General features: G+C 38.7%; 2 protein-coding genes and 1 long non-coding RNA gene across 8 annotated transcripts in view; 1 reads left to right on the forward strand and 2 right to left on the reverse strand.

The window, feature by feature from the left end:
- Positions 1–2548, forward strand: part of cables1 (Cdk5 and Abl enzyme substrate 1) — a 60665-nt gene extending 58117 nt beyond the window's left edge. For all 3 annotated transcript variants that reach the window (XM_061920572.1, XM_061920571.1, XM_061920573.1), the window contains 3 exons: positions 148–254; positions 328–535; positions 1666–2548. In XM_061920572.1, coding sequence (XP_061776556.1) covers positions 148–254; positions 328–535; positions 1666–1806 — 456 coding nt within the window. In that variant the 3' untranslated portion in view covers positions 1807–2548. The remainder of the gene's footprint in view (positions 1–147; positions 255–327; positions 536–1665) is intronic.
- LOC133568566 (uncharacterized) lies at positions 54–9193 on the reverse strand. Of its 4 annotated transcripts, none has more exons than XR_009809631.1 (4): positions 8853–9193; positions 8056–8123; positions 6695–6826; positions 54–328 (listed from the first exon to the last, which is right to left on the reverse strand). It is a non-coding gene; the product is annotated as an uncharacterized LOC133568566 (long non-coding RNA). The 4 variants fall into 4 exon arrangements; XR_009809630.1 differs by having other exon boundaries at positions 8081–8123; positions 8848–9193; XR_009809628.1 differs by having other exon boundaries at positions 8848–9193.
- Positions 9194–11456: 2263 nt separating this feature from the next.
- npc1 (Niemann-Pick disease, type C1) overlaps positions 11457–26273 on the reverse strand; it is a 34518-nt gene continuing 19701 nt past the window's right edge. Inside the window, exons 11-25 of the mRNA XM_061920574.1 lie at positions 26022–26124; positions 25751–25940; positions 22145–22327; positions 21960–22074; positions 21732–21859; positions 20681–20815; positions 20520–20609; positions 20238–20428; positions 20042–20157; positions 18488–18617; positions 18221–18406; positions 15687–15918; positions 15503–15616; positions 12382–12544; positions 11457–12307 (exon numbers count right to left, since the gene is read on the reverse strand). Of these exons, the coding sequence (XP_061776558.1) occupies positions 12225–12307; positions 12382–12544; positions 15503–15616; positions 15687–15918; positions 18221–18406; positions 18488–18617; positions 20042–20157; positions 20238–20428; positions 20520–20609; positions 20681–20815; positions 21732–21859; positions 21960–22074; positions 22145–22327; positions 25751–25940; positions 26022–26124 (2159 nt within the window). The 3' untranslated portion in view covers positions 11457–12224. The remainder of the gene's footprint in view (positions 12308–12381; positions 12545–15502; positions 15617–15686; positions 15919–18220; positions 18407–18487; positions 18618–20041; positions 20158–20237; positions 20429–20519; positions 20610–20680; positions 20816–21731; positions 21860–21959; positions 22075–22144; positions 22328–25750; positions 25941–26021; positions 26125–26273) is intronic.

Genomic DNA, 26273 nt, shown 5'->3' on the forward strand with positions numbered 1-26273 from the left:
GCATTTTCATTAATTATTTTTATGTTAAATTCAAAATTATATATTTTAGTCATACAAAATATTTTTTTGTTTTAAAGATATTTAAAAATGACTCGTTCTTCTTTTCCCTGACTCTCGTAACTTAGCTATTTTTTTCTGTCTTGGCAGACGACGGTCATTGAGTACGTCAAACCATCTGACCTGAAGAAGGACATGAACGAAACCTTCAAGGAGAAGTTTCCTCACGTACGACTGACGCTGAGCAAGATCCGCAGGTGAAGCCAATGGATTAGATTGTGATGGTCTTTGAATATTCCCCGTCATTCACCTCCACGCTGTCTTGTGTAGCCTGAAGAGGGAGATAAAGAAGTTGGCTCAGGACGAATGCGGCTATGAGGAGCCCACAGTGGCCATGGCGTTTGTGTATTTCGAGAAGCTGGTCCTTCAGGGAAAACTCAACAAGCAGAACCGCAAACTCTGCACGGGAGCATGTGTCCTCCTGGCAGCCAAGATTGGCGGGGACCTCAAGAAGCATGAGGTCAAGCTGCTCATCGACGTAAGCACTTGCACACACTCCAATAGACACTTGATTAACTTCTGCTGCATTCAGGAACACTGGAAAGTAGAATATACTCACTTACTCATGGACACCACTGTTGTGTTAATGCTGACTTTAAGATGTTGGAGTTCTGAAATTCACAGTTTCCTGAAATGCAGCTTGAGCTAGCTTTCAAATTTTCATTCTCATCATTTACTGTATAATTTCTCTAGTATTTCTCATATTTAGTGGGAAAATTACTTATTTGGGTGTTTTGTATGAACAGGCTAACGTTGTTTGTCTTTTTTAACACGCTTAATTGTAATTGAACTGAAAAGTACTTCACATTAGCTTACAGATTTTAAAGTGCCTAGAAAACTAACTTTTGCAAAAAAAAAAACTTATGTTGAATTAATAAAATTTTGTAAAGCAAATACCTATGAGAAAAGTACTCAATAGACTAAGATGTTAAACATTTTTACTAATAAAACAATCAAATACTTATTTTTAATACAATTTTAATACAAATATAATTTTTTAAGTTATTTTAAAAAATTATAAAAATATGAACATTTTAAATATTCAAAATATAAAGAAGTTTGATTAAAAAAATCATATAAATACTTTTTTCTAAATTGTGAAAAAATGACGAGAAATACTAATATATTTTACAAAATTAAAAACTTTTGAACATTTCAAGTACACATTTTATTCAACATATTTTATATCGGTTGTTTGTCAAAGAATATTCCAAATATTTAACTACAACTTTGAAAATCATTTTATTTAAAGTAACATTCAGAAAATATTTTGTAGAAAAATACAAATATAATTTTGAATATCATGTTTTAAATATGTGCATAACCCGGTTGACATATTATTATTGGTCTTTTTTTGTGCTTCTCTCTTTGCTGTTGCAAAATAGAATTGTTCTTATTTTTACTGTACTAATATATTCTATATAATTAGGTTTTTTCCTTTTTTCATAAATCACTGTGAAAATATCTTCTTCTATACCACACAATATTATAGGCAACTTAGTAGACAAGACATAGACGTTTGATTTCCTTGAAGCTTTACTAGTGACCTCCTACATTTATCCATGACCCTTCCTTACCGTTGTAATTTTTCTGGTTTTCCTCTTGCAGAAACTAGAGGAAAGGTTCCGGGTGAATCGCAGGGAGCTGATCGCCTTCGAGTTCCCTGTGCTGGTGGCGCTGGAGTTCAACTTGCACCTGCCGGAGCACGAGATCATGCCACACTACAGACGCCTACTGCAGACCTCCTAGCAGCGGTGGGCCGTCAGGAGTATCGACACCTCCTGATTGCCTCCAGTGTGCATGCTTTTCTTCCATACCGCCGTCATTTTGTATTTTTTACACTTCTTTTAAGATTCTTTTAATCATCAATCTGCTTTGATTGGTTGTGACACAGAGGGACTTGACTTTTTTGTTAAAAAGTGCACTTTTTCCTGGAAAATGATTCTATTTTTACCAAGCTGATTATTTTGCTCCATGGACCTTTATCCTTTCTTGGACTTATGCGCTTACTTTTGTAGAATCTGCATTAGAAACGGTTTTCTTTTTTGCAATTCCGATCACTTTAACCAGTGTCCGATCGCTTTGTGCTCTATGTTAGAGTTTATTGCTGGCACCTGAAGGTGCTGTAAGGGCTGTCAGGATGGTGCAAAAAAGAAAAATGTTAAAATAAATGACTTTCATTTGGCATGTAATTTTCTAAAAAGTTTGAAGGAGCAGGAATTACCTATCAATAGTTTGGACACACTTGCTCATGCTATTCATATTCGTGACACCAACATTTTGCCAGATACTTAACTGTACTTGATCTGTTTTATATATTTGCAGAACAAAATGCCCAAATTGTATCAATAGGAATGTAAGTTGCTGCCGATTTGAAAGAAAATTAAGATTGTTTCTACTGGCAAGCCCAGATGTTTCTACTTAAAAGCAAACACTAAACCTTATTGCTTGTTTTGGATTGTAAATAAATTACTTTTGCTTGTCCAATCAAGGAGAGTCACTTGTATGTTTGTTTCTTAAAGAGGAACTGCATTTTTCAATTTATTTTGCTATAACATTCACAATCATCATGAAAGACACAACGATGAATGCTACTATATTACTTTTTTGGCATCGTAAATATTAAATAAATGCGCTCAAAAGTTTGCTTACAATAGAGCTTACGGGAGCCGCGCAATTATGCCTATAAAGCCCTTAAAAAAACATGCAAACACCTCCATGGGGGGGGAGACAAAGCGTCTTTTCGTGTGGTCCTCGCCAGTTTCGAGTCCTAAATGGCTTTCAAAATGTACCACTACCAACTTGTCAGAATAACTGCTCAGACTTCTTCTGTCCAGGTGAGATGCATGATTTATGAGCTAGAATAAACTTAAAGGAAGCAAGGAAACAGCAGACCACTCAACGATATAAACATAGGGATACACGGAAATGATCACGGCGCTGCTATAAATGGCTTATAATTTAAAGAATAAATAATTTGTGTATATATATGTATATATATACACATATATACACACATATATATATATACATACAACTATATATGTGTATATATATGTATATATACACATATATATACATATAGAGATACATACATACATATATATATCTACACATATATATACATATGTGTGTGTGTGTATATACACACACATATGTGTGTGTATGTGTGTATATATATATATAAATATATATATATAAATATATGTGTGTATATATATATATATATATATATACATATAATTCAATGATTGTCTAGTTTGGCTCCAGTGGAACACCCCACTTTATACTCTCCCATTTAGGTCAATGGATGTTCGGTTTCAACACTGTTTAATGCATTGTAACGCTACCACAGTTAAAGAGAAGAAAGTTGTGTCAGCTCTTGCCAAAGTAGCCAATTCTGACCTCTGGCATGTTAGAACAAGGCGGGTAAGGGAAGTCGGCAAAATCCGTAAAGGGATGGTTTAAAGGCTGGGTCGATCGGGTTTTGTTGCAAAGTGGAGCTGGCCAAGTGCCGCTGAGGGATTTATGTTAAAAAAATTTACCAGATAGCTCTCACGCCAACGTAAACAAGCAAAGCGGAGTTCTCGTGCCACCATCAAAACAAACAGCGAGGATGCACGCCATACACAGCTTAGCGGCCCCCATTGACGGCCTAATTCCCCCCAGAGCGGCTCATAAAAGGCTCCATTGACAGGTCTTCCTGAGCACATAAGTGACCCTCATTGTAATAATATGCGACCATACTTTTTGGGGATCTATTGCCCTTCCCTAGAAAATACCAACATTCGGCTGACGTGGCGTTTTTCTCACTTTTTCCCGTCACCGCGCTGCTACTACAGTGACTCAGGACTTTTCCATGTTTGGCTTAGATTTGTAAACACACATTGGGAATGTGGGACTTGGTGGCCCGTTAACCAACTTTCTTCTGCAAGTTTTACTCTAAAAGACAATTAATAGAAGCCACGTTATCTCCATATCTCTGAGCAAAATACCACAAATGGGATCTTCATGGGATCTTCTCGTGTTCAACACGGCTACTTAATCCCTTCTGTTCCAAACTCAAGAGTCCCTTACGGAGACAACTGAAGCCACTGTAACAGAAAACCAGTGACGTAAAGCAGGACATTAATCGCCTCTTACACTTATTTATTGATAAAGTTGGTAGATGCTTCACGAGACACGGCCGTGACTAAGACTATTTTCTTCAGCAGTAGACAAAGTAAAACAAAATTACTTAAATGACAAAAATGAAATAAGGTTATTTTTAACGAATTGTTTTGTTGTTAAATATTAAAGACATGTTATATTATAGTTATATTCTAATTATATATTCAGCATATAATACTAATAATCAAGGTTAACAATAACTGTATGTTTATTATTACCGCTATTGTATAAAAAATACTGACATCAAACTGATAATAAATGAAAAAAAACTTTGTTATATATTTTTTTATATTTTTACATTTACATTTAAAGGCCTACTGAAAAGAGATTTTCTTATTCAAACGGGGATAGCAGGTCCATTCTATGTGTCATACTTGATCATTTCGCGATATTGCCATATTTTTGCTGAAAGGATTTAGTAAGAACATCGACGATAAAGTTTGCAACTTTTGGTCGCTAATAAAAAAGCCTTGCCTGTACCGGAAGTAGCAGACGATGACGTCACAAGGGTGAGGGCTCCTCACATCCTCACATTGTTTTCAATGGGAGCTTCCAGCAGCAAAAGCTTTTCCGACCGAGAAAACTACAATTTCCCCATTAGTTTGAGCGGGGATGAAAGATTTGTGAATGAGGATATTGAGAGTAAAGGACTAGAAAAAAAAAAAAAGGCGATTGCAGATGTTATTACACACATTTACTATAATAATTCTGGAAAATCCCTTATCTGCCCATTGTGTAAGTGTTTTAGTGAGATTAAATTGTACCTACGGGTACGTGTGTTGACTCAGAATCTCTGAGGCAAGTCACGCAGCTGGAAGCTCTGCTGATGTCGCCGGTAAGAGCAAACTTATTACCACAATTTTCTCACCGAATACTGCTGGTTGACATGTGGTCGGGATCCATGTTCGCTTGACCGCCCTGATCCATAGTAAAGCTTCGCCTTCGGGAATTTTAAACAAGGAAACACCAACTGTGTTTGTGTGGCTGAAGGCTAAAAGCTCCCACCTCCATCTCTCTACTTTGACTTCTTCATTATTAATTGAACAAATTGCAAAAGATTCAGCAACACAGATGTCCAGAATACTATTTAATTATGCGATTGAAGCAGACTACTTTTAGCTTGGATCGGGCTGGAAAATAATGTCCGCTACAACCCGAGACGTCAAACGACGCGTCATCATACCGCAACGTTTTCAACACGGCACTTCGCGGGAAATTTAAAATTGCAATTTAGTAAACTAAACAGCCCGTATTGGCATGTGTTGCAATGTTAATATTTCATCATTGATATATAAACTATCAGACTGCGCGGTCGGTAGTAGTGGGTTTCAGTAGGCCTTTAAACCCTAATTTAAAATCTGAACCCTAGTAATTGGAAACCCAAACTGTAACGCTGTTTTTTTTCTATATTTACTGTACAGTAATCCCTCTTTTATCGCTAATAATTGGTTTTGGTTCTGACTGTGGTAAATTAATTTACGCCAAGTAGAACTTTTTAATTATAAAACTCAGTATTTTCATACCCAGAGCATTAAAAAAATCAAAATATATTTTTTAACAGTAGGAGAGCCTTCTAGACAGACAACACCAACATTGTCCCATTCACAGTCATAATCCAATATAGTAATGCTAATGAGGCTGAGCCAAACAGTGGCCACAATACTGAACAGCGCGCTCTGCTTGCTTTAGTCTTATCTATTGGCCTATTGCTAGGTTGCATATAACGACATCCTATCATTGAATATGTGTGGAGGTCAAGCCAGTGTCTGTTCTTACTGACTACAAGGCGCCATTTAGCTTTTCTTACCATGAATTAACGTGGATCCCCGACTTAAACAAGTTGAAAAACTTATTCGGGTATTACCATTTAGTAGTCAATTGTACGGAATATGTACTGTACTGTGCAATCTACTAAAAGTCTCAATCAATCAATTCTTGAAGAAAAATGCCCTATGATTGCGTTGTTTTCGGCTGTACAAAACGTTCAAATCGCAAAAAGGATAAACGTTTCTTTAGAGCTCCTTGAGAGGTAATCAAGACTGAAAGATTTCACAAAACGACGTTGAGAAAAGTAGCACGCACTACAGTCCAAGGGACCAGAGTCAAAGAATGCACAAGCCTGCAGTGATCACTGTGTTAAAGGTTTGTTAGATATACTTTTAATGTTTAATGATTCCAATCTAAGTAATACCTTTATATTATTTTTATTTCTTAAAAGACAATTTTGCTACAAGTGTTTCGAAAAGCACCGACTCAAGTCTAAATAAAAGAAAGCAAATGTGAGCAATACTTAAAAGAGTTAAGCTTTTACCAAAAGCCGCAATCATGTTAAGTTTTTGGCACATACACAATGTTGACATCTATAGTTATATTTTGATAAAGACAGGAAAAACATGCATACTCTGAAACGTGGAACAAACATAGCTTTTGCAAAGATGCAAAATGAAAACATGAAATGTAACCTTACCCGAGCAAAAACTATGCATCGTTTATCCGGTAGAGTCTTGATACCAATTTCCTTGACCTAGCCACACACAAAGAAGTTGGAGACCTCCATGCTTTTTCAAGTTGTCATCTGTTTCGTTGTGTTGAATGGCATCTGGAGCACAATAGTTCAATATATCTGGGAAGGCAATAGACATATAATCCTTATATCACTCAACAAATTTATTTTTGATTAAGTATAGGGACCTCCATTGCATAGTTACATTTTTTGCTCATCACTCTTTTTTGCAGGAAGATCTAGGCCTCTTGCACACTCAGATAGTTTGCGTGCTGCTTGCTGCACAACAGCCGTTTTGGCTTGGTTGACCACCGCTGTTTTTTACTTCCTGGAAGAAGTCATGTGTCATAATACAGGATTGATATTTTTACTGTTTTTTTTCCATTGAGCCATTTTGCTTATTTTAGGCCGAAAATACATTATATGTTCTTCCATCCATCCATTTTCTACCGCTTGTCTCTTTTAGGGTCACAGAACGGCTGGAGCCTAACCCAATTGCACTCGAGTTGAAGGCAGGGTATACCTCATCGGAAGGCCAACAGATAGACAGACAACATTCACACACAGGGGCCAATTTGGTGTCGCCAATCAGCCAGGTAATCGAACCCAGGACCTTCTTGGTGAGAGGCACGAGCACTAACCACTGCCACACCATGCTGCCTAGAGATATACAGTATGTTATGTTCTAATAAATTAAACAACTCTCCAACAAAATGTGCTATCGAATAAAGCCACAAACTTTGAAACGCAATGTGGCGATGGACAACTGTAGTCTATTATTTATAGTTCTTCATGAATTTATATGAACAAAAAAATAGTATAACATTTAACAATTAAAGTTTCCAGTCAGGAATTTTAATTGGGGTTAGAGGCTACTGTAAAGCCAGGATTGAAGTTCCATATCAGTGTCAGGGTTTCCAGTTAGGGTTTGAAATGAGGGTAAAATTGGGGTTTCCAATTAAGGTAAAGAATTAAGGTTTATAAGCCAGTGAGGTTTTTGCTAAGGTTTAGGTTGATGTCCAGCTTAAAGACCTACAGTATATCTATCTATCTAGCTCTATCAAATTTTACAGGTGTTATGTTGTGGATGGGAAGGGTATGGGGAGATTCAGACAACCGGTGAGGAGCTAAATATGGGGCACAGACAGCAGTGCAATTTAAATAAATTTATTTTCATTAATTTTCTTCACGACAGACCTCATTAGGAACATTATACAATTCATAATTTGCAGTATGTGGTATTATTTCGGGAAATATTATTTGATAACAAAAATTTCATTTATTACATATTTCAAATGGAGGGCTACTTTATGTATGGAATATACCTTCCAGAGCTGCTGAGTCACTTACGGATGAAACCGGAGAATCTATGTTGCCTAATCTCACACAGCACCTGCATGCTAAGGAAATAAATATTTCAATCTCCCAGACAAATTCAAATAGCAGCCTTCAGTCCCCCAGCACGGGTTATGAATAAGTCATAGGCTGCAACCTAGTATCTGGAATGGATAATACACAAGATGTGAGGGGCAAAAAAGTGTACCATTTGATTGATTGTGAGTAAAATGTGCACATTTAGCAAAGCAAAACAAGGAGAAGTATTGTTTAATGTAGTGGATGGATGCCCCACCGACATAATGCGTGTGCATTAGCTGCCTCTTTTAATCAGCGTCAAGCGCCCTCTAGCGGTGTACGTGCAGGTGCTCTGTCGGGGTCAACACCACGGGGTGCCTTATAAGTTAATTTTAGGACAATTCCGTAAAATATGATTGTGGTAACAACGGGTTCACAGTGGTTGCTCTCTATGTTTTTTTATAGGGCCTAAAATTCCTGTCGAAGGCCCTGCGCGTGCGCACCAGGTCGCCCTCGAGCCTGTTCCAAAAAATTGCACATTTGCTAGAGTTGTTTAATTTTTTTATTTTAGTGTTGCTATTCCTGTAAAAATCACCCCAGAATTAATGTAAATTTGAAAATGACAATATTAAAGAAATAAACTTTGAAATGTATAAAGTCACGAGTCTACGCCGACCACAGGACCTTGGATTTTGAAACCAAACTCGGCAAAAAACTCCTAGATAGCATGCTGTGTTGTTGTGAACGTCTTTCTTCGACATTACCTTACTTTTGTTGTGTGTATGGTAAAAGACTCTTCCTAAGAGTACACGTACAGTCTTCACAGCAGTGTTCCTTCGACAGAGGTGAAGTTAGTTACAAGTAGAATATGTCTGCTGTTTGACCCCGGCGTTTCAGCTCATTCTGCGCATGTCAGCCCGTGCTGAATCGTGCGGTTAAGGGACCGTCAATAAATTACTTGTGACTGGCTCATAGAGAAAATTTCAATCTCATGTGACCGAGAACGCTAATTCCATTTTCATTACGTTGTTTTTTCCAGTTTGACTTTTTTTTTTAAATCACAAAAACTACTTTCATATTGTTTAATTACTATACGTGGCTCACAAGTGGGTTTAGGCAGGTTTTTGTTTTGATGTTGTTTTTGTATAGCGCGTGTTACTATACATACACAATACACAACTTCTGTACATTATATGTCACATTCATTCTCTCTCACACACACACACACACACACACACACACACACACACACACACACACACACACACACACACACACACACACACACACACACACACACACACACATAAACAGTGACTTGCCCAAGGACACAACGGCCATCAGTTGGATAGCGGAAGCTGGCTATAAACCAAGAAACCTCAAGTTTCTTGCACAGTCGCTCTACTGTCAGAGCCACACCGCCCCTTAGTTTTGAAAAACACGTTGTTTTTTTCAGATCTTTGCTTTTTTTTTTTTTTTTTTTACATTGTATTTACAACACAGCTCGTAGTTGTCAACTTTATTGAAACGGCTTTGAATTTTCTACTTCCCAAAAGTTTCCATTTAATATTTCAATAGCAGCATGTCTGGCGGGAGTAGTGTTACGTCCGACAGTTTATGAAGTCAACGTTCCTACTCACGGACACCACGTTGCCTTCTGCGCATGTCATAATATTGTCATGCCTTGTATACGGTTTACCCTTTACAGCAGGGGTCTCAAACATGCGGCCCGCAGGCCAATTGCGGCCCGCGAGACGTTATAATGCGGCCCGCACTTTGATATGACAATTTAATGTTGGTGCGGCCCACAGTTTAATATCAGAATCAGAATCATTTTATTTGTCCGTTCCAACATGTACAAGACACATCAGAACTGAAATTACATTTTCGGCACAGTCCCGCTAAGAGCAGACCTACGATCAGCCGGTTACAGCGCTCCTTAAAATCAATCAATCAATCAATCAATGTTTACTTATATAGCCCTAAATCACTAGTGTCTCAAAGGGCTGCACAAACCACAACACAAACCACTACGACATCCTCGGTAGAGCCCACATAAGGGCAAGGAAATGACTGGGAAACCTTGGAGAGGACCACATATGTGAGCAACCCGCCCCCCCAATCTAATCCAATCCACTTTAAAGATAAGAAAAGGGTGACATTAGGAAAGGGGGGGAGTAAAAAAAATATCAGTCCAAGGCTAGACCCTCAGCGAAGGTCTAGTCTTGAGTCCAAGGAAAAAACCTCACATAGCATGACACACATTAAACATACATATATCACACCAACTTGCAACAGAGGGAGGGTTGGGTTTGCGCAGGCCCGCTGTTCGCTCTGTAGCGCCGCTCGGCCATTTCACAAACCCCATGGAGATAAGCGTTGGTGAGGGTGTTGATTTAAAGGTCGGGGTCATGTGTGTGCGTATGCCCGATTAACTCGGGAGAGGTGAAGTGTTTTTGTACAGCTGATATGAACGGCGCTTGACAGCATCATACTTGCCAACGTCCCCAATTTTCACGGGAGACCCCAGAATTTCAGGGCACCAATTTTCTCATAGCCCCTATAGATTGTACCAGATCAACAATATTCAGGGAGTGCCATAAGGGCGCTGCCTTTAGCGCCCCCTACATCCTGAACTGACAGCGTGCAAGCCTAGATGTATGTTACATATGGCCATGAAATACGCATGTGTGTAATTGCAAGATATATTTGATCAACAGCTACACACGTCACACTAAGGGTGGCCGTAAAAAAAACTTTAACACTGTTACAAATATGTGCCAGACTGTGAACCCACACCAAACAAGAATGACAAACACATTTCGGGAGAACATCCACATCATAACACAACATAAACACAACAGAACATTTACCCAGAATCCCATGCAGCCCTAACTCTTCCGGACTACAATATACACACACCCGCTACCACTAACCCCTCACCCCAAACCCTCACTACTTGCGTCGGTTTAGGTGTTGTATTTTTTAACCAGGTTGATTGAAAAAAAAAAAATGCATATTTTTTAAACCGCAAGCAAATTTGTGAAATTAACATGATTTGTTTGTATAAAAAAATAAATAAAAACATTTTAAAACGTGACAGCGATATCCTACGAATGTAGCCGTAATCATTTAAAAAAATAAATTGGAATTGATTAAAATATTGTTGCATGTTGATATTTAAGTTTTCTACATACGTAAATTGTTTTCAGTAATTATTATGGTCACTGTCTGCACACTAAAATCAAACTGGTATCTTTTGGTATTCTCTGTACCCAGAAAATAGCCCTCATATTCTAAAAGGTCAGCGACCCCTGCTTTAGAGGCCAAACAATTCACTACATAAGGACATGATGAGGCAACAAATACAAAATTGTTTTTGAGAACGTTTTAATGTAATAAAATTGATTTTAAAACTATTACCCAAAAAGGAATGGTTGTTTCAAGAGCATCTCATCCCCAAAACTAACAATGATTTCAATATCACTTAAAAATATAGCGAGTGGTAATATTAAGAACAATCTTTCCAATGTGCACCAGTAATTAAAGAGCTTCAATATATCAATGACTTCAATGCTGCTAAACAAGGTTTTTTTCTTGCAAAGTTTCCACAGTAGATCATGTAAAATAATAAATTATTATTGCAAAGGATGTGTGAATTAAATTAGTTCCCTTTGAGCTATTTACACACGCACACATCCTGTATGCTACAAATAAATGGTTCAGTAACTGCATAAGTGAGGGTAAAACCATGACAAACTTGCCTTGCTGGAGCTAAGAGGCATTTAGGATGAGTCTATTCAAAATCTATATTGCATCCTTTCTCAGTAACAACACAATTTCATTATATAAACTGTTACATATATAATTTTTTTTGAAAATGACCATTAGTATTACCGGTACTCTTCAGTTTCTCAAATTGTCGTCCCAGAAGTACAAAAGGGGCTTTCCACAGTGTCTGCTTGTCTTGATTTCCCTGATACCAAAGCTGGGTCAGTCCACGTAGTGTGATGGAGGAGGAATGTCATGACTGTCTGTGAAATATTCCTGAGTCCAATCCATGTACAAGAGCGGCTAACAGTGCTGATGACGAGTGTGTCAGTAATAGCGGCAAGAAAAACAATGACCACCGCTTGGCCGGCTAGTAGTTGAGGAGCCGCTCTCTTTCGGTACCGAGGAAGCGTTTGTTGGCTGCTAACACTTTCGCCTTGTTGGCAGAGGGACCTGTGAGGGAGAGAGAGCGCATGTTGAGTAAAAAAAGCTATGGGACGATCAGTGCGATTCCGAGCGCTACTGACCGACATAACTGAGGAGCACGGGGAGGAAGATGAGGCCGTGCGCGGCACCTAGCAGCACGATGGCCAAGTACATCCTGAAGTAGAAAACCTGGAAGATCTGTGACTTGGATAGTGCCAGGATCAGGATGCCACCAAACTTTGTCAACGTGATCCCGCTGAAAACCTACGAAAAAATAGAATACAATTGACAAAGTAAGATGTACAAAAAGGTGGGAATTACTCTCACAGATGTTAGTCACAGTGCGATTGATGTCGTGGATCAAAACATTTGCCTCTAAAGTTGCACAAAACCTCAAAAGCCAAACTATGCCAACTAAGGATATATCCGAACTGTGTGCAATAAGCTTCTTTTTCAACACCTTCCTAAACTGGCAGCCTCAACCTAGAACAGTGGTTCTCAACCTTTTTTCAGTGATGTACCCCCTGTGAACATTTTTTTTAATTCAAGTACCCCCTAATCAGAGCAAAGCATTTTAGGTTGGAAAAAAAGAGATAAAGAAGTAAAATACAGCACTATGTCATCAGTTTCTGATTTATTAAACTGTATAGTAGTCTTTCTTGAACTATTGGGAAAAAAAGATATAAAAAGAACTAAAAACTTGTTGAAAAATAAAAAATGATGATTGTAATAGAGATCCATCTGGATTCAGAATCAGAATCAGAATCAGCTTTATTGTCATTACGCAGGGTAACGAGATTGAGGCCATTTCTACACAGAGAAGTAATCATCAACTCAAAGTGCCCTCTTTGGGGATTGTAATAGAGATCCATCTGGATTCATGAACTTAATTCTAAACATTTCTTCACAAAAAAAGAAATCTTTAACATCAATATTTATGGAACATTTCCACAAAAAAATGTAGCCGTCAACACTGAATATTGCATTGGGGACGGCGTGGTGAAGTTGGTAGAGTGGCTGTGCCAGCAATCTGAGGGTTACTGGTTCAATCCCCACCTTCTACCATCCTAGTCACGTCCGTTGTGTCCTTGGGCAAGACACTTCACCCTTGCTCCTGATGGGTCCTGGTGAGCGCCTTGCATGGCAGCTCCCGCCGTCAGTGTGTGAATGTGTGTGTGAATAGGCGAATGTGGAAATACTGTCAAAGCGCTTTGGGCTCCTTAAAAAGGGGTAGAAAAGCGCTATACAAGTACAACCCATTTCATTCCCATTTGTTGCATTTCTTTTCACAGTTCATGAACTTACATTCATATTTTGTTGAAGTATTATTCAATAAATATATTTACAAATGATTTTTTAATTGTTGCTATTTTTAGAATATTAAAAAAAAATCTCACATACCCCTTAGCATACCTTCAAGTACCCCCAGGGGTACGCGTACCCCCATTTGACAACCACTGACCTAGAACATGTATGGTTGGTTTAACCCCTTTGTAATAAACAGTGGTTAATTTCTTTTAACACTTAAATGACAGTCAATAATGTTAAAAGATTGTCTAAGCTGGGTTGTTTTAACCCCCTTCATATTAACAGGGGCTACCCTCGAATGACAGTGGAATATTTATTTTCTCTGCTTTAAATAGTAAATTCCTTTTTAAGGTAATATGAATAGATAGTGGTTTGATGGCGCAATCTATAAAAGAATGCTGCATCCATAAATCCAGCAGAGGGCACTGTCTTACAAGTCTATTCACTCAACATTTTCCAACAGGAAGATGCTTTGAAGAGATAACTGCATGTTTTGCAAGAACCATAGTGTACTGTATGTCGGAACTTGTGTCCGAATGTGCAAAACAGGATTTAAAATGTGTTTAATGACTGTGAAAGGCATATTATAACGTTTAAAAATTGTTATTTTAGGGCTTTTTAAATTGATTGATGTGGCCATTATTTGGAACATAAGCCCTTAATAGCAGGGATTTACTGTACAGTAATATGATTACCATTATCATATAGTAGCAGTCGGAGCTGTTGTAATATTAGCATTAGTAGAGTGATGTCTAATGATGTTTATCTTAAAGGCCTACTGAAACCCACTACTACCAACCACGCAGTCTGATAGTTTAAATATCAATGATGAAATATTAACATTGCAACACATGCCAATACGGCCGGTTTAATTTACTAAATTGCAATTTTATATTTCCCGCGGAGTTTCTTGTTGAAAACGTCGCGGAATGATGACACTTGCGCGGACGTCACGGACGGTCAGGAAATAATAGCGCAGCAACACTTACGGCTAAAAGTCGTCTCTTTTCATCGCGCAATTACACAGTATTCTGGACATCTGTGTTGCTGAATCTTTTGCAATTTTTTCAATTAATAATGGAGAAGTCCATGTAGAAAGATGGAGTTGGGAAGCTTTAGCCTTTAGCCACACAAACACACGGTGATTCCTTTTCCTTTTGAAATTCCCGAAGGTGAAGCTTTACTATGGATCAGAGCGGTCAAGCGAACATTCTTCCCGACCACTTGTCAACCGGCAGGTTTTGGTGAGAAAATTGTGTTAAAAAGTCGCCTCTTACCGGAGATCTGTGGAGTTTGCGCTGACCTTGTATCTGCCGTGACCTTCCTCAGACACTGGACTCAAGACACCCGTGGACACACCCCTCCGACTATCAGGTACCATTCAATCTCACTAAAACACTAGCAACACAATAGAAAGATAAGGGATTTCCCAGAATTATCCCAGTAAATGTGTCTAAAAACATCTGAATCCGTCTCAATGCAATCGCTTTTTTTTTTTTTTTACTTTATTTTATTATTATTTTTCTAGTCCTTCGCTATCAATATCATCATCCACAAATCTTTCATCCTCGCTCAAATTAATGGGGAAATTGTCGTTTTCTCGGTCCGAATAACTCTTGCTGCTGGAGGCTCCCATTATAAACAATGTGAGGACGTGAGGAGCCCTCACCCTTGCGACGTCATCGTCTGCGACTTACGGTAAAGGCAAGGCTTTTTTATCAGCACCAAAAGTTGCGAACTTTATCGTTGATGTTTTCTACTAAATACTTTCAGCAAAAATATGGCAATAGCACGAAATGATCAAGTATGACACATAGAATGGACCTGTCATCACCATTTAAATAAGAAAATCTCATTTCAGTAGGCCTTTAACACTGTTTTCTGGTGTTTGTGTCAAGTCAAAGCGAGCCATACCGAGCTGCCCATGTTAGCCAGAGCCTCCTCTGCCCGCTCCACCCTGGTTTTCTTCATGCTGATGGAGAACGCTCGAACCACATGACTGCAAAACTCAACGGAAATACCGCAAGCCTGCAAAAAGCACACCAAGTCAGCTCCTGCGGCGTCATTCTGCCTAACCCTGTGGCGCTGCGCCTCTCACCATGACCAGGTTGACGAGGGACACCGCGTTGAGGCTGATGTCCCACAGCCACATGACGCCAAACATGTTGACCAGGATCATGGCGATGGTGACGCACACCAGCACGGCCGACCAAATTTCGAAGCCCAGTAGCACGGTGGTCACCACGAATATTGCAGCCAAGGAGACGCTCAGGTTGAAGGCGGTGTCGTAGGCGATGGTCAAATACTGCTCGTAGAACACGTAAAAAACGCTGCCAAGAAGATAAACAATCAGTAAAATGTGAAGACTTTTATGCTATCTGGAGGAGGACTCAAGGTCACACCAAGTAAATAAACATTTCTTGTCACTAAAGCTTTGATCACCACATTTAAAACGAGTGCTGATATTTCACACTTGAGGGAAGCTAGCACCACACAAGTGCTTAACTAGTAGAGGGAGAGACCTCCACAAAGGCTGAACTATTGACAAAATTGAGTGGAAAATCTATTTTTTGTTGTTAGTTCTTAGGCCACAACCTTTATCCAAGTTTGCACCAATCTGCCTTATCTGGGACTGCTTGTATGTGAAAGCTAACATTTTTATTCTATTCAGTTTGTAATTGTGTTAATATTTAGATATGTATTAATTTTTATAAACTACTAATAGTAACGTATAGTAGTGGTGCTCATATTTTTGGGTGTAAAATATGTAGTTTTTATCCACCGTAACACACTAGCTTTAACAAGGTTCTTATTAGTATGGTCAAACCAATAATTATCTTAAAATTAGATTAAATCACACTTTAGAATTTTGATTATTTGGGTATATTACTTGCTTCCGTAATTTAAAGGAGAACTACCCTTTTTTTAAAATGTTGCCTATCATTTACAAACCTTATGTGAGACAAGCCCACGTCTTTCTTTTTTTATGCTTTCTAAATCATAAAAACGCTAGCAAGAGGCAATTAAGAATACAGGCAATGGAGATTCGATCTATTCGGCCTAAAAAGGCTTTTAAAAAATCCAAAATCCTCCATCAACGTTGTATGTACATGCTGCAAGTATGTATATAAAGTACAAACAGGCACATTAATATTACATATTCTGGTCATTTAATGCATTGGAGCACCTCATTAACTTTACAGACACCTCACAATGTTTGCTATTTCCTTAACAATGTTTTTTCTGGTACAGACACAAAAACAATGTTTAATCACTTCTAAGGTAAAAAACTAAACAAAAGGTAGGAGCAAACAAGCGTCTTTCTAGCAATGTCTGTGTGGCTAAGTTGAATGTTAGAGTTGACCAACTTCTCAGTTTATGGCCACAACCTTCTATTATACAAATATGAGGCATGATTTATAATCTAGAACTAACTTTTACCCACTCAGAGACGATGCAGCAGCTCACTGGCTGAATATGTATGTCAATAGCTAGTTACCTCTCTGTGATTAAGGCACTACCAAAAGTAATTATTCAGAGTAAGCTCTTATTATAACAATGTCGCTGTTACTTGGTTAGAATGCAGGTCCATCCATCCATTTTTTTAACCGCTTGTCTCTTTCAGGGTCCCGGGGGTGCTGGAGCCTATCTCAGCTGCATTCCGGCCTGTAGGCGGGGTAAACTCTGGACAAGTCGCCACCTCATCAAAGGGCTAACACAGATAGACAGACAACATTCACACACTAGGGCCAATTTAGTGTTGCCAATCAACCTATCCCCAGGTGCATGTGCATGTAAATGAGTATGGCTGGCAATTTTTTGAATGTTATTATTAGAGGGCTTTATGGGCAGAATAGAATACTCCAATGAGCTTCATTGTTAGGCGTCTAGTACGAGTCGTATATTACAATTTAGAATGCACAAAAAAGAGAAAAACATGTTTTGTCTCACCTAAGGATTGTGAATTACAGGCAAAATTCTAAAAAAGTGTAGTTTTAAGTTTAAAAAAAACTCCAATATTTCAACACGAATGCAGTTTTATTGTCAGAATAACCTACAGGAAATATTATTAAATGGTTAACTTGAATGGATGTCATTTATTTGCCTAAATCTTGGTGACAGTTTTATTTAATTTCCGGTCTGGATTTATTTTTAGGTAATATTTGCCACCCAGCAGACCTGTCAGAGTCTCTGCACTCATCTTTGACCTGATCACCACTAGTCACCTTTGCACCTGATTACCACTCGTCATCTTTGCACCTGATCAATTACCTAAAATGACCTCAAGTCAAATAATGTAAGGGGTTTTAATATGAAGCTTAAAGAGATACTACACGAAAGTATGCTTTGTCATTTTCCTTTTATTCTTTATTTTATATATGAATTATTTTCAATGTAGTATTGTTATTATGTAAGCATTTTATATACATGTCATTTGTTTTTGAGGGGATTTTCTATCTATTACTGTTGTTTTGTTTTAATGTTATTATCTTATGTAATGGAACCCAAAAAGACTAGTGGATACCTTGGAGCAACTAATGGGAAAAATCACATTTTAGCAACCTGTGTCATCTTTCAGGTAACAATTCAACTAAACAGCATGTAAACTTACAGTGTGAAAGTATAACGCACCTGTAAGCAAAAACCTTGTGGTCTATCGACTGACTGATGTTCTCTGCCAACATTCGGGCCATTTTCAAGGCGTCGATGTAGTCTGAAGACTCCTTCATGATGCCGTGAAAAGTCATGAAGTAGCTAGCTCCAACTTTGGTGTTGTTGGGGTAAACATCCACTGCAGTGGCATAGACCGCATGGCCGCTGTAGAGTGAGACACATACATTAAGAAATCAACAATTAAAAAAAAAAAAAAAAATCACACATTTTATCATATGACATTACCCTTTTCCACACTTGATGTTGGGATTGTCCGACAGGAACATGGGAAGAAAATGCATGAAGTCATCGCCCACAGGCCTCTGCTTCCCACTTTGGGTCAGAGGTCGACAATGGACACAGGATGGGTCCACCACTAGAACACAAGGCGATGATGGTGAACTGTGATATTGTCTAAGACACGGTGAATTCTATTCAGTCTGATATAGTAGTTCCTCAGATGGGGGCCACTAATGTACTCAACTGCAGAGAGCACTGGGTGTGTATTGGAAGTAAGACGACTATTTGAAAGGTGGCCGTTAATTGTACATATCCTGCTAAAAGATGAAGGCCACCCAAACACGCAAGATAAAAAAGTGACTCCCCCCAAATTAATAAATGTTTCCTCTCCTTTAAAATAATAGGTAGTATTTTAGCTGTGGCTCAAATTTTATTTCTTTTAGCATGTTTTATACTGTACACTGGAACCTCAATTAAAAAAACTGTCTATACAAACTTTTCGATCTACCAACCACAGACCAAATAGGAACCTGTCTACGTGTACTAACGTTTCATCCACCCATTGTGTGCTGCAGCTCAGCCATTTTGTGCCCGGCAGCACATCCATTGTGGCCAGGCTGATCAATCTCGGGGAGGTGAGCAGTTAGTATAGCAGGGCTGTCTTTAGCTACTTTTCTGTTTGTTTCTTTACATGTTTTTAAGTGCTTTTAGCCTTTTTAAAGCATTTTTGTAGTTTTGCTAACTTAATACGAGTCGAAGCAATGCATGGTTTTAAACAGTCAGGAAGTAACTACTGCCTCCCCTTTCCCACTTTCTTTGGCTAAACGCCAAAAAGAATAACAAACAAGATTAAGAAAATCGTATTCTTTATTCCTAATAATTTTAGCGACCTGGCTTTTAAAGTTAAGGCCTTTTGTGATTTTAAACTGTGAGTGCACCACAGGGCTAGTGACAATGTGTGTGCGAGTCGGCAGGGCGGCTGAAAATTAGGGCAGCTTAGCTGTTGTTTTTTGGCTTTGTTATGAAAACTGAAGTTATCTAATGATATGTTTGTTTGATATACAGTACTGTATAGTACTTTATATTGTGTTCAAAGTGTACAAACCTTTACTAATATATTGACTTTTGACGAGGCTGAAACCCATTATTAATTTTTACATGTTTCTTTTTGAGAAATTTGCTTTAACATACAAACTTTCTACTTTCGAACCCTGCTCAAGAACCCTACACAGAACCTGTGTAAGGTTCTGTTCAAGAACTCTACACATGTTCCATTGTGTAAGGAAAAACTAAAGTAGGTTATAGTAGACCTTTCGTTGAATGTTGTGCAAAAAGTCAATATTAACATGGTTCACATCATACGGCATACATTTAGGAATTTGAAAGAATCTTATTGCAATTGAAACAAAGTGAATTCCAAACATAAATAACAAAACAAACCACTCTTTGAAAAAATAGAGTTATTCTGTATATTCTATAATACAGTAAAAGTGTTGCAGAATGAGAGGGGTGACGTTAAAACCAGGCTGAGCAATGCTTGTTGACAAGATAAAAATGTACCAGATGCGTTGCAGAAGGCCCCTGTGGTGTTGTAGTAGCGGCAGCAGGTAGACTGAGGCTTCACCCAGTCGAAGTAGTCATCCAGCCAGGAGGATGGCGTGAAAGCAATGGTGGAGCTAAAAGATTAAAAGTTAGATTTTGGTTTGATAGATCCCTTTAGGTGTTTCTGTGACCCACTGAAGATGACAAGACGTACTAGTTGCTGATGAGCGAGGCTGAGTAAACCTGCTGCACCAGCGAGTTGTTGTTGCAGCCCACGCCTCCGCACACAGCATTCTGGCCCTCCAGGCTGCTATAGTTCAAGCCGTCTTCTACTACAAAGTAGACCGGAGCTCCTGTGTGGAGATATTGGCTCATGTTCTTGAAATACTGCAACACGTACGAGTCCTGAATGAAGAAAAGGGAATGTTTGAATTTTAATACTGTTAAAACAGCATTTAATTGTGAAAAAAAACTATAACCATTAGCAACCACTTACATCAGGCATGGACAATTTTTGATCCAGTCCGATTTCTACTTTATTCACAACAGCGACACTGAAGGAGAGTGCTCCCACAAAGACAGCCACCTGTACAGACAATTATTGAAATGTTCAATAAAAACATGCCGCCACGCATCTTCCAGATTTGAGACACATACAATGATGGGCCGCAACCACTGTTTGAGGATGAACGGGGCGTAGCATTTCTTAAAGAACCGGAAGAGGATGCTGTCTGTCTTTGTTTCCTGTCCATTTTGCAGTTTCAGACAGCAGACGATATCTAGACGATTGGCCTTAAAAAGGAATAGATTGCAGATTTAGACTGATACAACTTTTTCACTTCAAATGCAATACTGATAACCTAAGTATTGGCCGATAACGATATTGATCCAATACAATATCAGCACAAATCATTATTATTATCATCATTTTGTACTGTGGAATGTTAGAAAAGACTTGATCAAATAAAATTACTTGAACAGAGAACAATGGTAGGTATGAAAAACACATTTAATTAACTGTCTGGAATAGATGTATGCCCTCTTTTACAAGTCAAATGTTTAAATAAAGTGGTAGTTTTTTGGCAATGCCTAGTGGTCACAATGATTCAGGAAATTAAGCTCATGACGCAGTAATGATGCAGAAATATTTGTTACTGGATACTTTCCAATACGCTTAGGCCTTGGAGACCTTGTATCTGTAAGTAATGTGAAACATTCTTATTTTTTACTTGTTATATTGACAAATTCGTGTTTTAGACTGCAATAATTTTCAATTACTGTACATCCAACTGATATGTTATTGTGTCCTTAGCTGTTGTGTAGTTGCTAGCTCCAAGGGGCCACATTTTGTCTTTTAAACTGCAATATTGTTCAATTACTGTATGTCTAGCTTATATGCTGTTGTGTGCTTAACTGGTGTGTAGTTGCTAACTCCTAGTACCTTATAGCCTATCATGTTTACTTAATTAGTGAAATTATTGGACAAAAAATTCAAGAAAAGACAAACCTTGTGTGCTTAACTGGCTGTCCAGCTTTGGAAAAGTAAACACGCTATAGAAGTGCTTGTAATGGAGCACTTATATGTAACATTTTAGTTACAAGCCGTAATTCGACACTTCTTTTTTTTGCTGATATCTGATATCAATATCGGATCCAAACACCCTTAGTTATGATGCATCGTGGATGAATTGGCATCATTCAGGCTCACCTCTTGCCTCTTTAGGTCTAAGCCCAGAAGGCTGACAAAGCAACTGATCTGCAACAGGAAATCAATAAAAACAGCCAGGCCAGCAAACAGAGAGAAGGTTCTGACAGCAGGCATGTTGGACAGAGCTCCTGTAGAACAACACATGGATATTATCATCAGTATGTGGCCCACATTAGCACACATTTAATGCACATCTCATTAACTGACATATTTGTTGCCATATTTTACCTAGGAAGAATGCAACCGTCTCCGAGAAGGATGACAAGAACATGCTGGGTGCGACGTCGCCAAGAATACGACCAATCTGCTGGTGCAGTTCCTCCTGGGGCATCCGCTCGTCTCTCTGATGCAAAGACACAGTGAAGTGATGATTGCAGTGGGTTATGGACTGAGTTATGTGCACATACAAATACCTGGTAGGTCTGCACTATGATGAATTTGTTGTCCACGCCGACAGCCAACACCAGGAAGGGAATGACCTCAATGACAATGAGGGTGAGGGGAATGCCGGCGTAGCTAAAGATGCCCAGTGAGGAGGACACGGAGCTCAGCACAATAAAGATACCCGCAATGCCCAGAGAAATCTTGGAGTCCACCTGTGTGTGTGCAAAAGGCTTGTTAATATGGTCAATTAATTCATGCATGTTCTACTGCTAATCCTGTTCTGGGTGGCGGATGAGGTGAACCCAATCCCAGCAGAATTTGAACCAGGGCGCAGTACACCTTGAACCAATCACCAAGTCAATTACAAGATAGACATAAACTTCTTAAAATGGATCGCTATGTCTTGGGCTGTTCACCTCCGATATGCACCAATATTGGATCCTTGAGTAGTGGCTTATACCAACATTGATCCAAAAAGGTATCAGCAGGATTAAAACATAATTTTTTTATTTCGTATTGTGGAATGTTGGAAGAGGCATTATTATGGAAGTATAATTGTAGCAAAATTATTCCCAAACGTGTATCTCAATCTGTGCGCGTGTAATCCAATTCCCGTGTGTGTGTACTAATTTGTGTGTCTGTATATCAGTCTGAGAGTGTGTATTCAGATCCGCGTATGTGTGTTTTGGATTAGCGTCCGTGTGTTTTAAATTGTCTGTCTGTCCATAATCAGAAATAATATGGAGCCAGAATACTGGTTGTAAGATTTGGTATCAAAAAAAATTTAGACATTCTAGAAAAAGTTGTATTGGCACAAAAACCAGTTTTAGCAACAAATAAATACAAACTTAAAAAAAACAATATTTTTAAAGGATGAATTTGATGCAAATATTAATATTTTTGTACACTTTAGTTTTTGTGTGTTTCAAAATATTTTTATGATCGCTTCTCTTTTTTACGGTTTTGTTTCTTCTTTTTTTTTCAGTGTGAAAATAATAGCAGTGTTTTAGCATGAGGAGCGGGCTCCTTTGGGCGGGGCTTACAACAAGTTTACCTGGAAGCAGTTTTACTGGACTGTAAAACACAGTAGAAGAAGAAAGGAGGACCGATGGCGTCTAAATCACGTGTAAAAGTTGTTTGTGATTGGTTTAAATTGTGTGGTGTCTTCCGTGGTTGGTTAAATGTAGGCACACCATAGATACACACACACAGATTGTATTACATGCATGCACTTCTGAATGCATGCGCACAAGTTGTATTACACGCTCACAAATCTAGATGCGCAGAAGTCACGTGTAAAAATACAGGCAATAGAGGGTTCCTGCTCCTCACAGATCATAGTTACACACGCGCAGAATGTAATACACACATGCGCTTCTGAAAGTGCGCGCACAAGTTGTATTACATGCTCACAAATCTGGATGTGTACTCTTAAATCTTACAGAGCAAAAGTGTCGCAAAAATCACATGTAAGTAAACAGCCTATCAAGGGTTCTTTCTGATTAGGGACAGACAGAAAACTTAAAACACACGTACGCTGATCTAAAACACGGAGGCACACACATTTTGAATTGAGATACCAACTTACAAATTGGTACACACGCACACGATTAGGATTCCATGCACACAGATTGAGATACACATTTGAAAATAAATTTGCTACAATAATACTTCCATACAAGATCAAGTATAGTAACTCGAATAGAGAACAATAAACAATGGTATGTATGAAATACACTAACTTATTTCTCAGTAACCATCTGGATTTGGATTTATGTCCTAAGCGGTGGTCAAAGGTCCTAAGTGGTGGTCAGAGGCCCCGTTTACACTGCACACCAAATCGGATTTTTTTTGCCCTCAAGTGACATAGACCTAGGAGCAACATGGCGTAGTGGGTAGAGCTGCCGTGCCAGAAACCTGAGGGTTGCAGGTTTGTTTCCCACCTATTGACATCCAAATCGCTGCCGTTGGGTCCTTGGGCAGGACACTTCACCCTTGCCCCCGGTTCCGCTCACACGGGTGAATGAATGATGAATGAATGATTGGTGGTGGTCGGAGGGGACGTAGGCGCAAACTGGCAGCCACGCTTCGGTCAGCCTACCCCAGGGCAGCTGTGGTTACTGATGTAGCTTACCACCACCAGGTGTGAATGAATGATGGGTTCCCACTTCACTGTGAGCGCTTTGAGTATCTAACAATAGAAAAGCGCGATATAAATCAAATCCATTATTATTATTATTATAGACCTGATTTTTTGCCAGTTGAAACACTCCGTAGTGCTTCAAATCTGATCTTTTCGGAACAGATTCAGGCCACATCAGGAGGTAGTCCTGAATCCAATTGGAAGCTGATCTTTTTAAATGTGACTGCAGTCTAAACACAATGTGACCTGAATGTAATTTTTTTTCGCCAGCTTTGGGCGAACTACGTCACCCGTGTGTGCTGCAAATACGCAGTCGCCAGCGGAAATATATATATTTCATCACAAGATTTGCTTTGTATTTAAGACAACCAAATTGTTGGTACATCCCTTGTCAATATTGCGCAAATAACAGGCTACATGTGATATATGAACATATATTTTGATTCCGAAGAAATAGCGATTGCTGAAAGACCGGAATTGACGCTGCGGCGCATTTGCTTACATGTGAGTTGAAAAATAAAGCTCCCGTAGATCCATGCTCATGTCCGTGTTTCCTCTACTTAACAGCCATAAAAACATTACAAATCTCCCAAATATATTACACTATATACATTCATTCATACATTATATTACTTTCATTTACTTTGATGTAATTTTGTAGGTGTTGCGACTTTTATTTTATTTGGTAGTACTAGTGACTTCCTTCCAGCCAACTTTCTCTGTTTTCACCCAATTGAAATGCACATGCAAGTGACGCCTACATTGGGTCCTGTGTGCGTTTACATTGGAGTCTGAAAAAAATCTGATTTTACTTGCAGTGTAAACAGTCAGCTGGAAAAAATCAGAACTAAAAAATATCCGATTTGGGCTACTTTGGCCTCCAGTGTAAACATAGTCAAAATGTCCCAACTTGTCGGATTGTATTCTCAGCAGTCTACTTTTCAGGTTAAATGCATGATTTCTGATCTACAATAAACTTACAGGGGGCAGGGAATTGAGGAAATGGTAGACAGCTCGATGATGTATAATCATAGGGACAAACGGAAGTGATTATGTCGCCGCTATAAATAGCTTGTCTGCATTAGCGCTTGTAATAACAATATCACTAATACTTGGTTAATATTAAAGTCACAAAATGTAAATTGAGTATTGCTGGTGCTTTTTGAATGGTTATTTATTGATTTTTATAGACAGAATAGTGGAGATCCCCTCCAACCGCCTGAATGCAGCCGAGATAGGCTACAGCAACCCTCCGTGACCCCGAAAGAGACATGCGGTAGGAAATGGATGGATGGATGGATGGATGGATAGCCATTCATAAAATTAAATATATATAAATCTAAATATTTATTTAATTTGTTTTTGTGTAAAAAAAAAATTGTACATTTTTAAGGTGTGGTGGGTTTTATTTTGCCGTGGTGAAGAGCCATTAACAATTACATGTAGGGGAAACCCTGCATGGTGATGATGAACTTTGATGAGCCACGCTTACCAGTATTCTCCTGCCGCTGTGGATGTGACCCAGCGCCAAAGAGATGTAAATGAACATGATGCCGTAGCTCAGCACCACTGTGCTGATATCGCTGTTGCTCTCACGGTTTATTTCGTCCTCGATGCTCCTCTCGGAGCTGAAGGCGATGGTCAGGTTGGGGTTTTTGAAGTCTTTCATGAAGCGGATGAAACTGAAATGCAAAAAAAAAAAAAAAAAAGTTATTGCATGATTTCAATGGAATGATAGTTAGGAAAATAAGGTGAGGTCTCACTCTTTTTCCCATGCTCGAGCTTTTCCAAGTCTGACGGAGTCATTCAGGTAGTTGTTGATGGGAAAGGTGATGACAAGGCCAGTCGCATTGTTGTAGTTGGTGGCTGGCGTTGGAATATGTTTTTAAAATATTACTGACATAGTCATAAAGAGACAAGTGGCAAATTTAGTACCACTAAAACGTTAGTAATCTTGTAATATTTAGATATTTCTAAGTTGTTCTATTTAAATATTCTTTGCTGTTCACCTTTTG

Source organism: Nerophis ophidion, linkage group LG14, assembly GCF_033978795.1.
Source record: "Nerophis ophidion isolate RoL-2023_Sa linkage group LG14, RoL_Noph_v1.0, whole genome shotgun sequence".
Taxonomy (NCBI): Eukaryota; Metazoa; Chordata; class Actinopteri; order Syngnathiformes; family Syngnathidae; genus Nerophis; species Nerophis ophidion.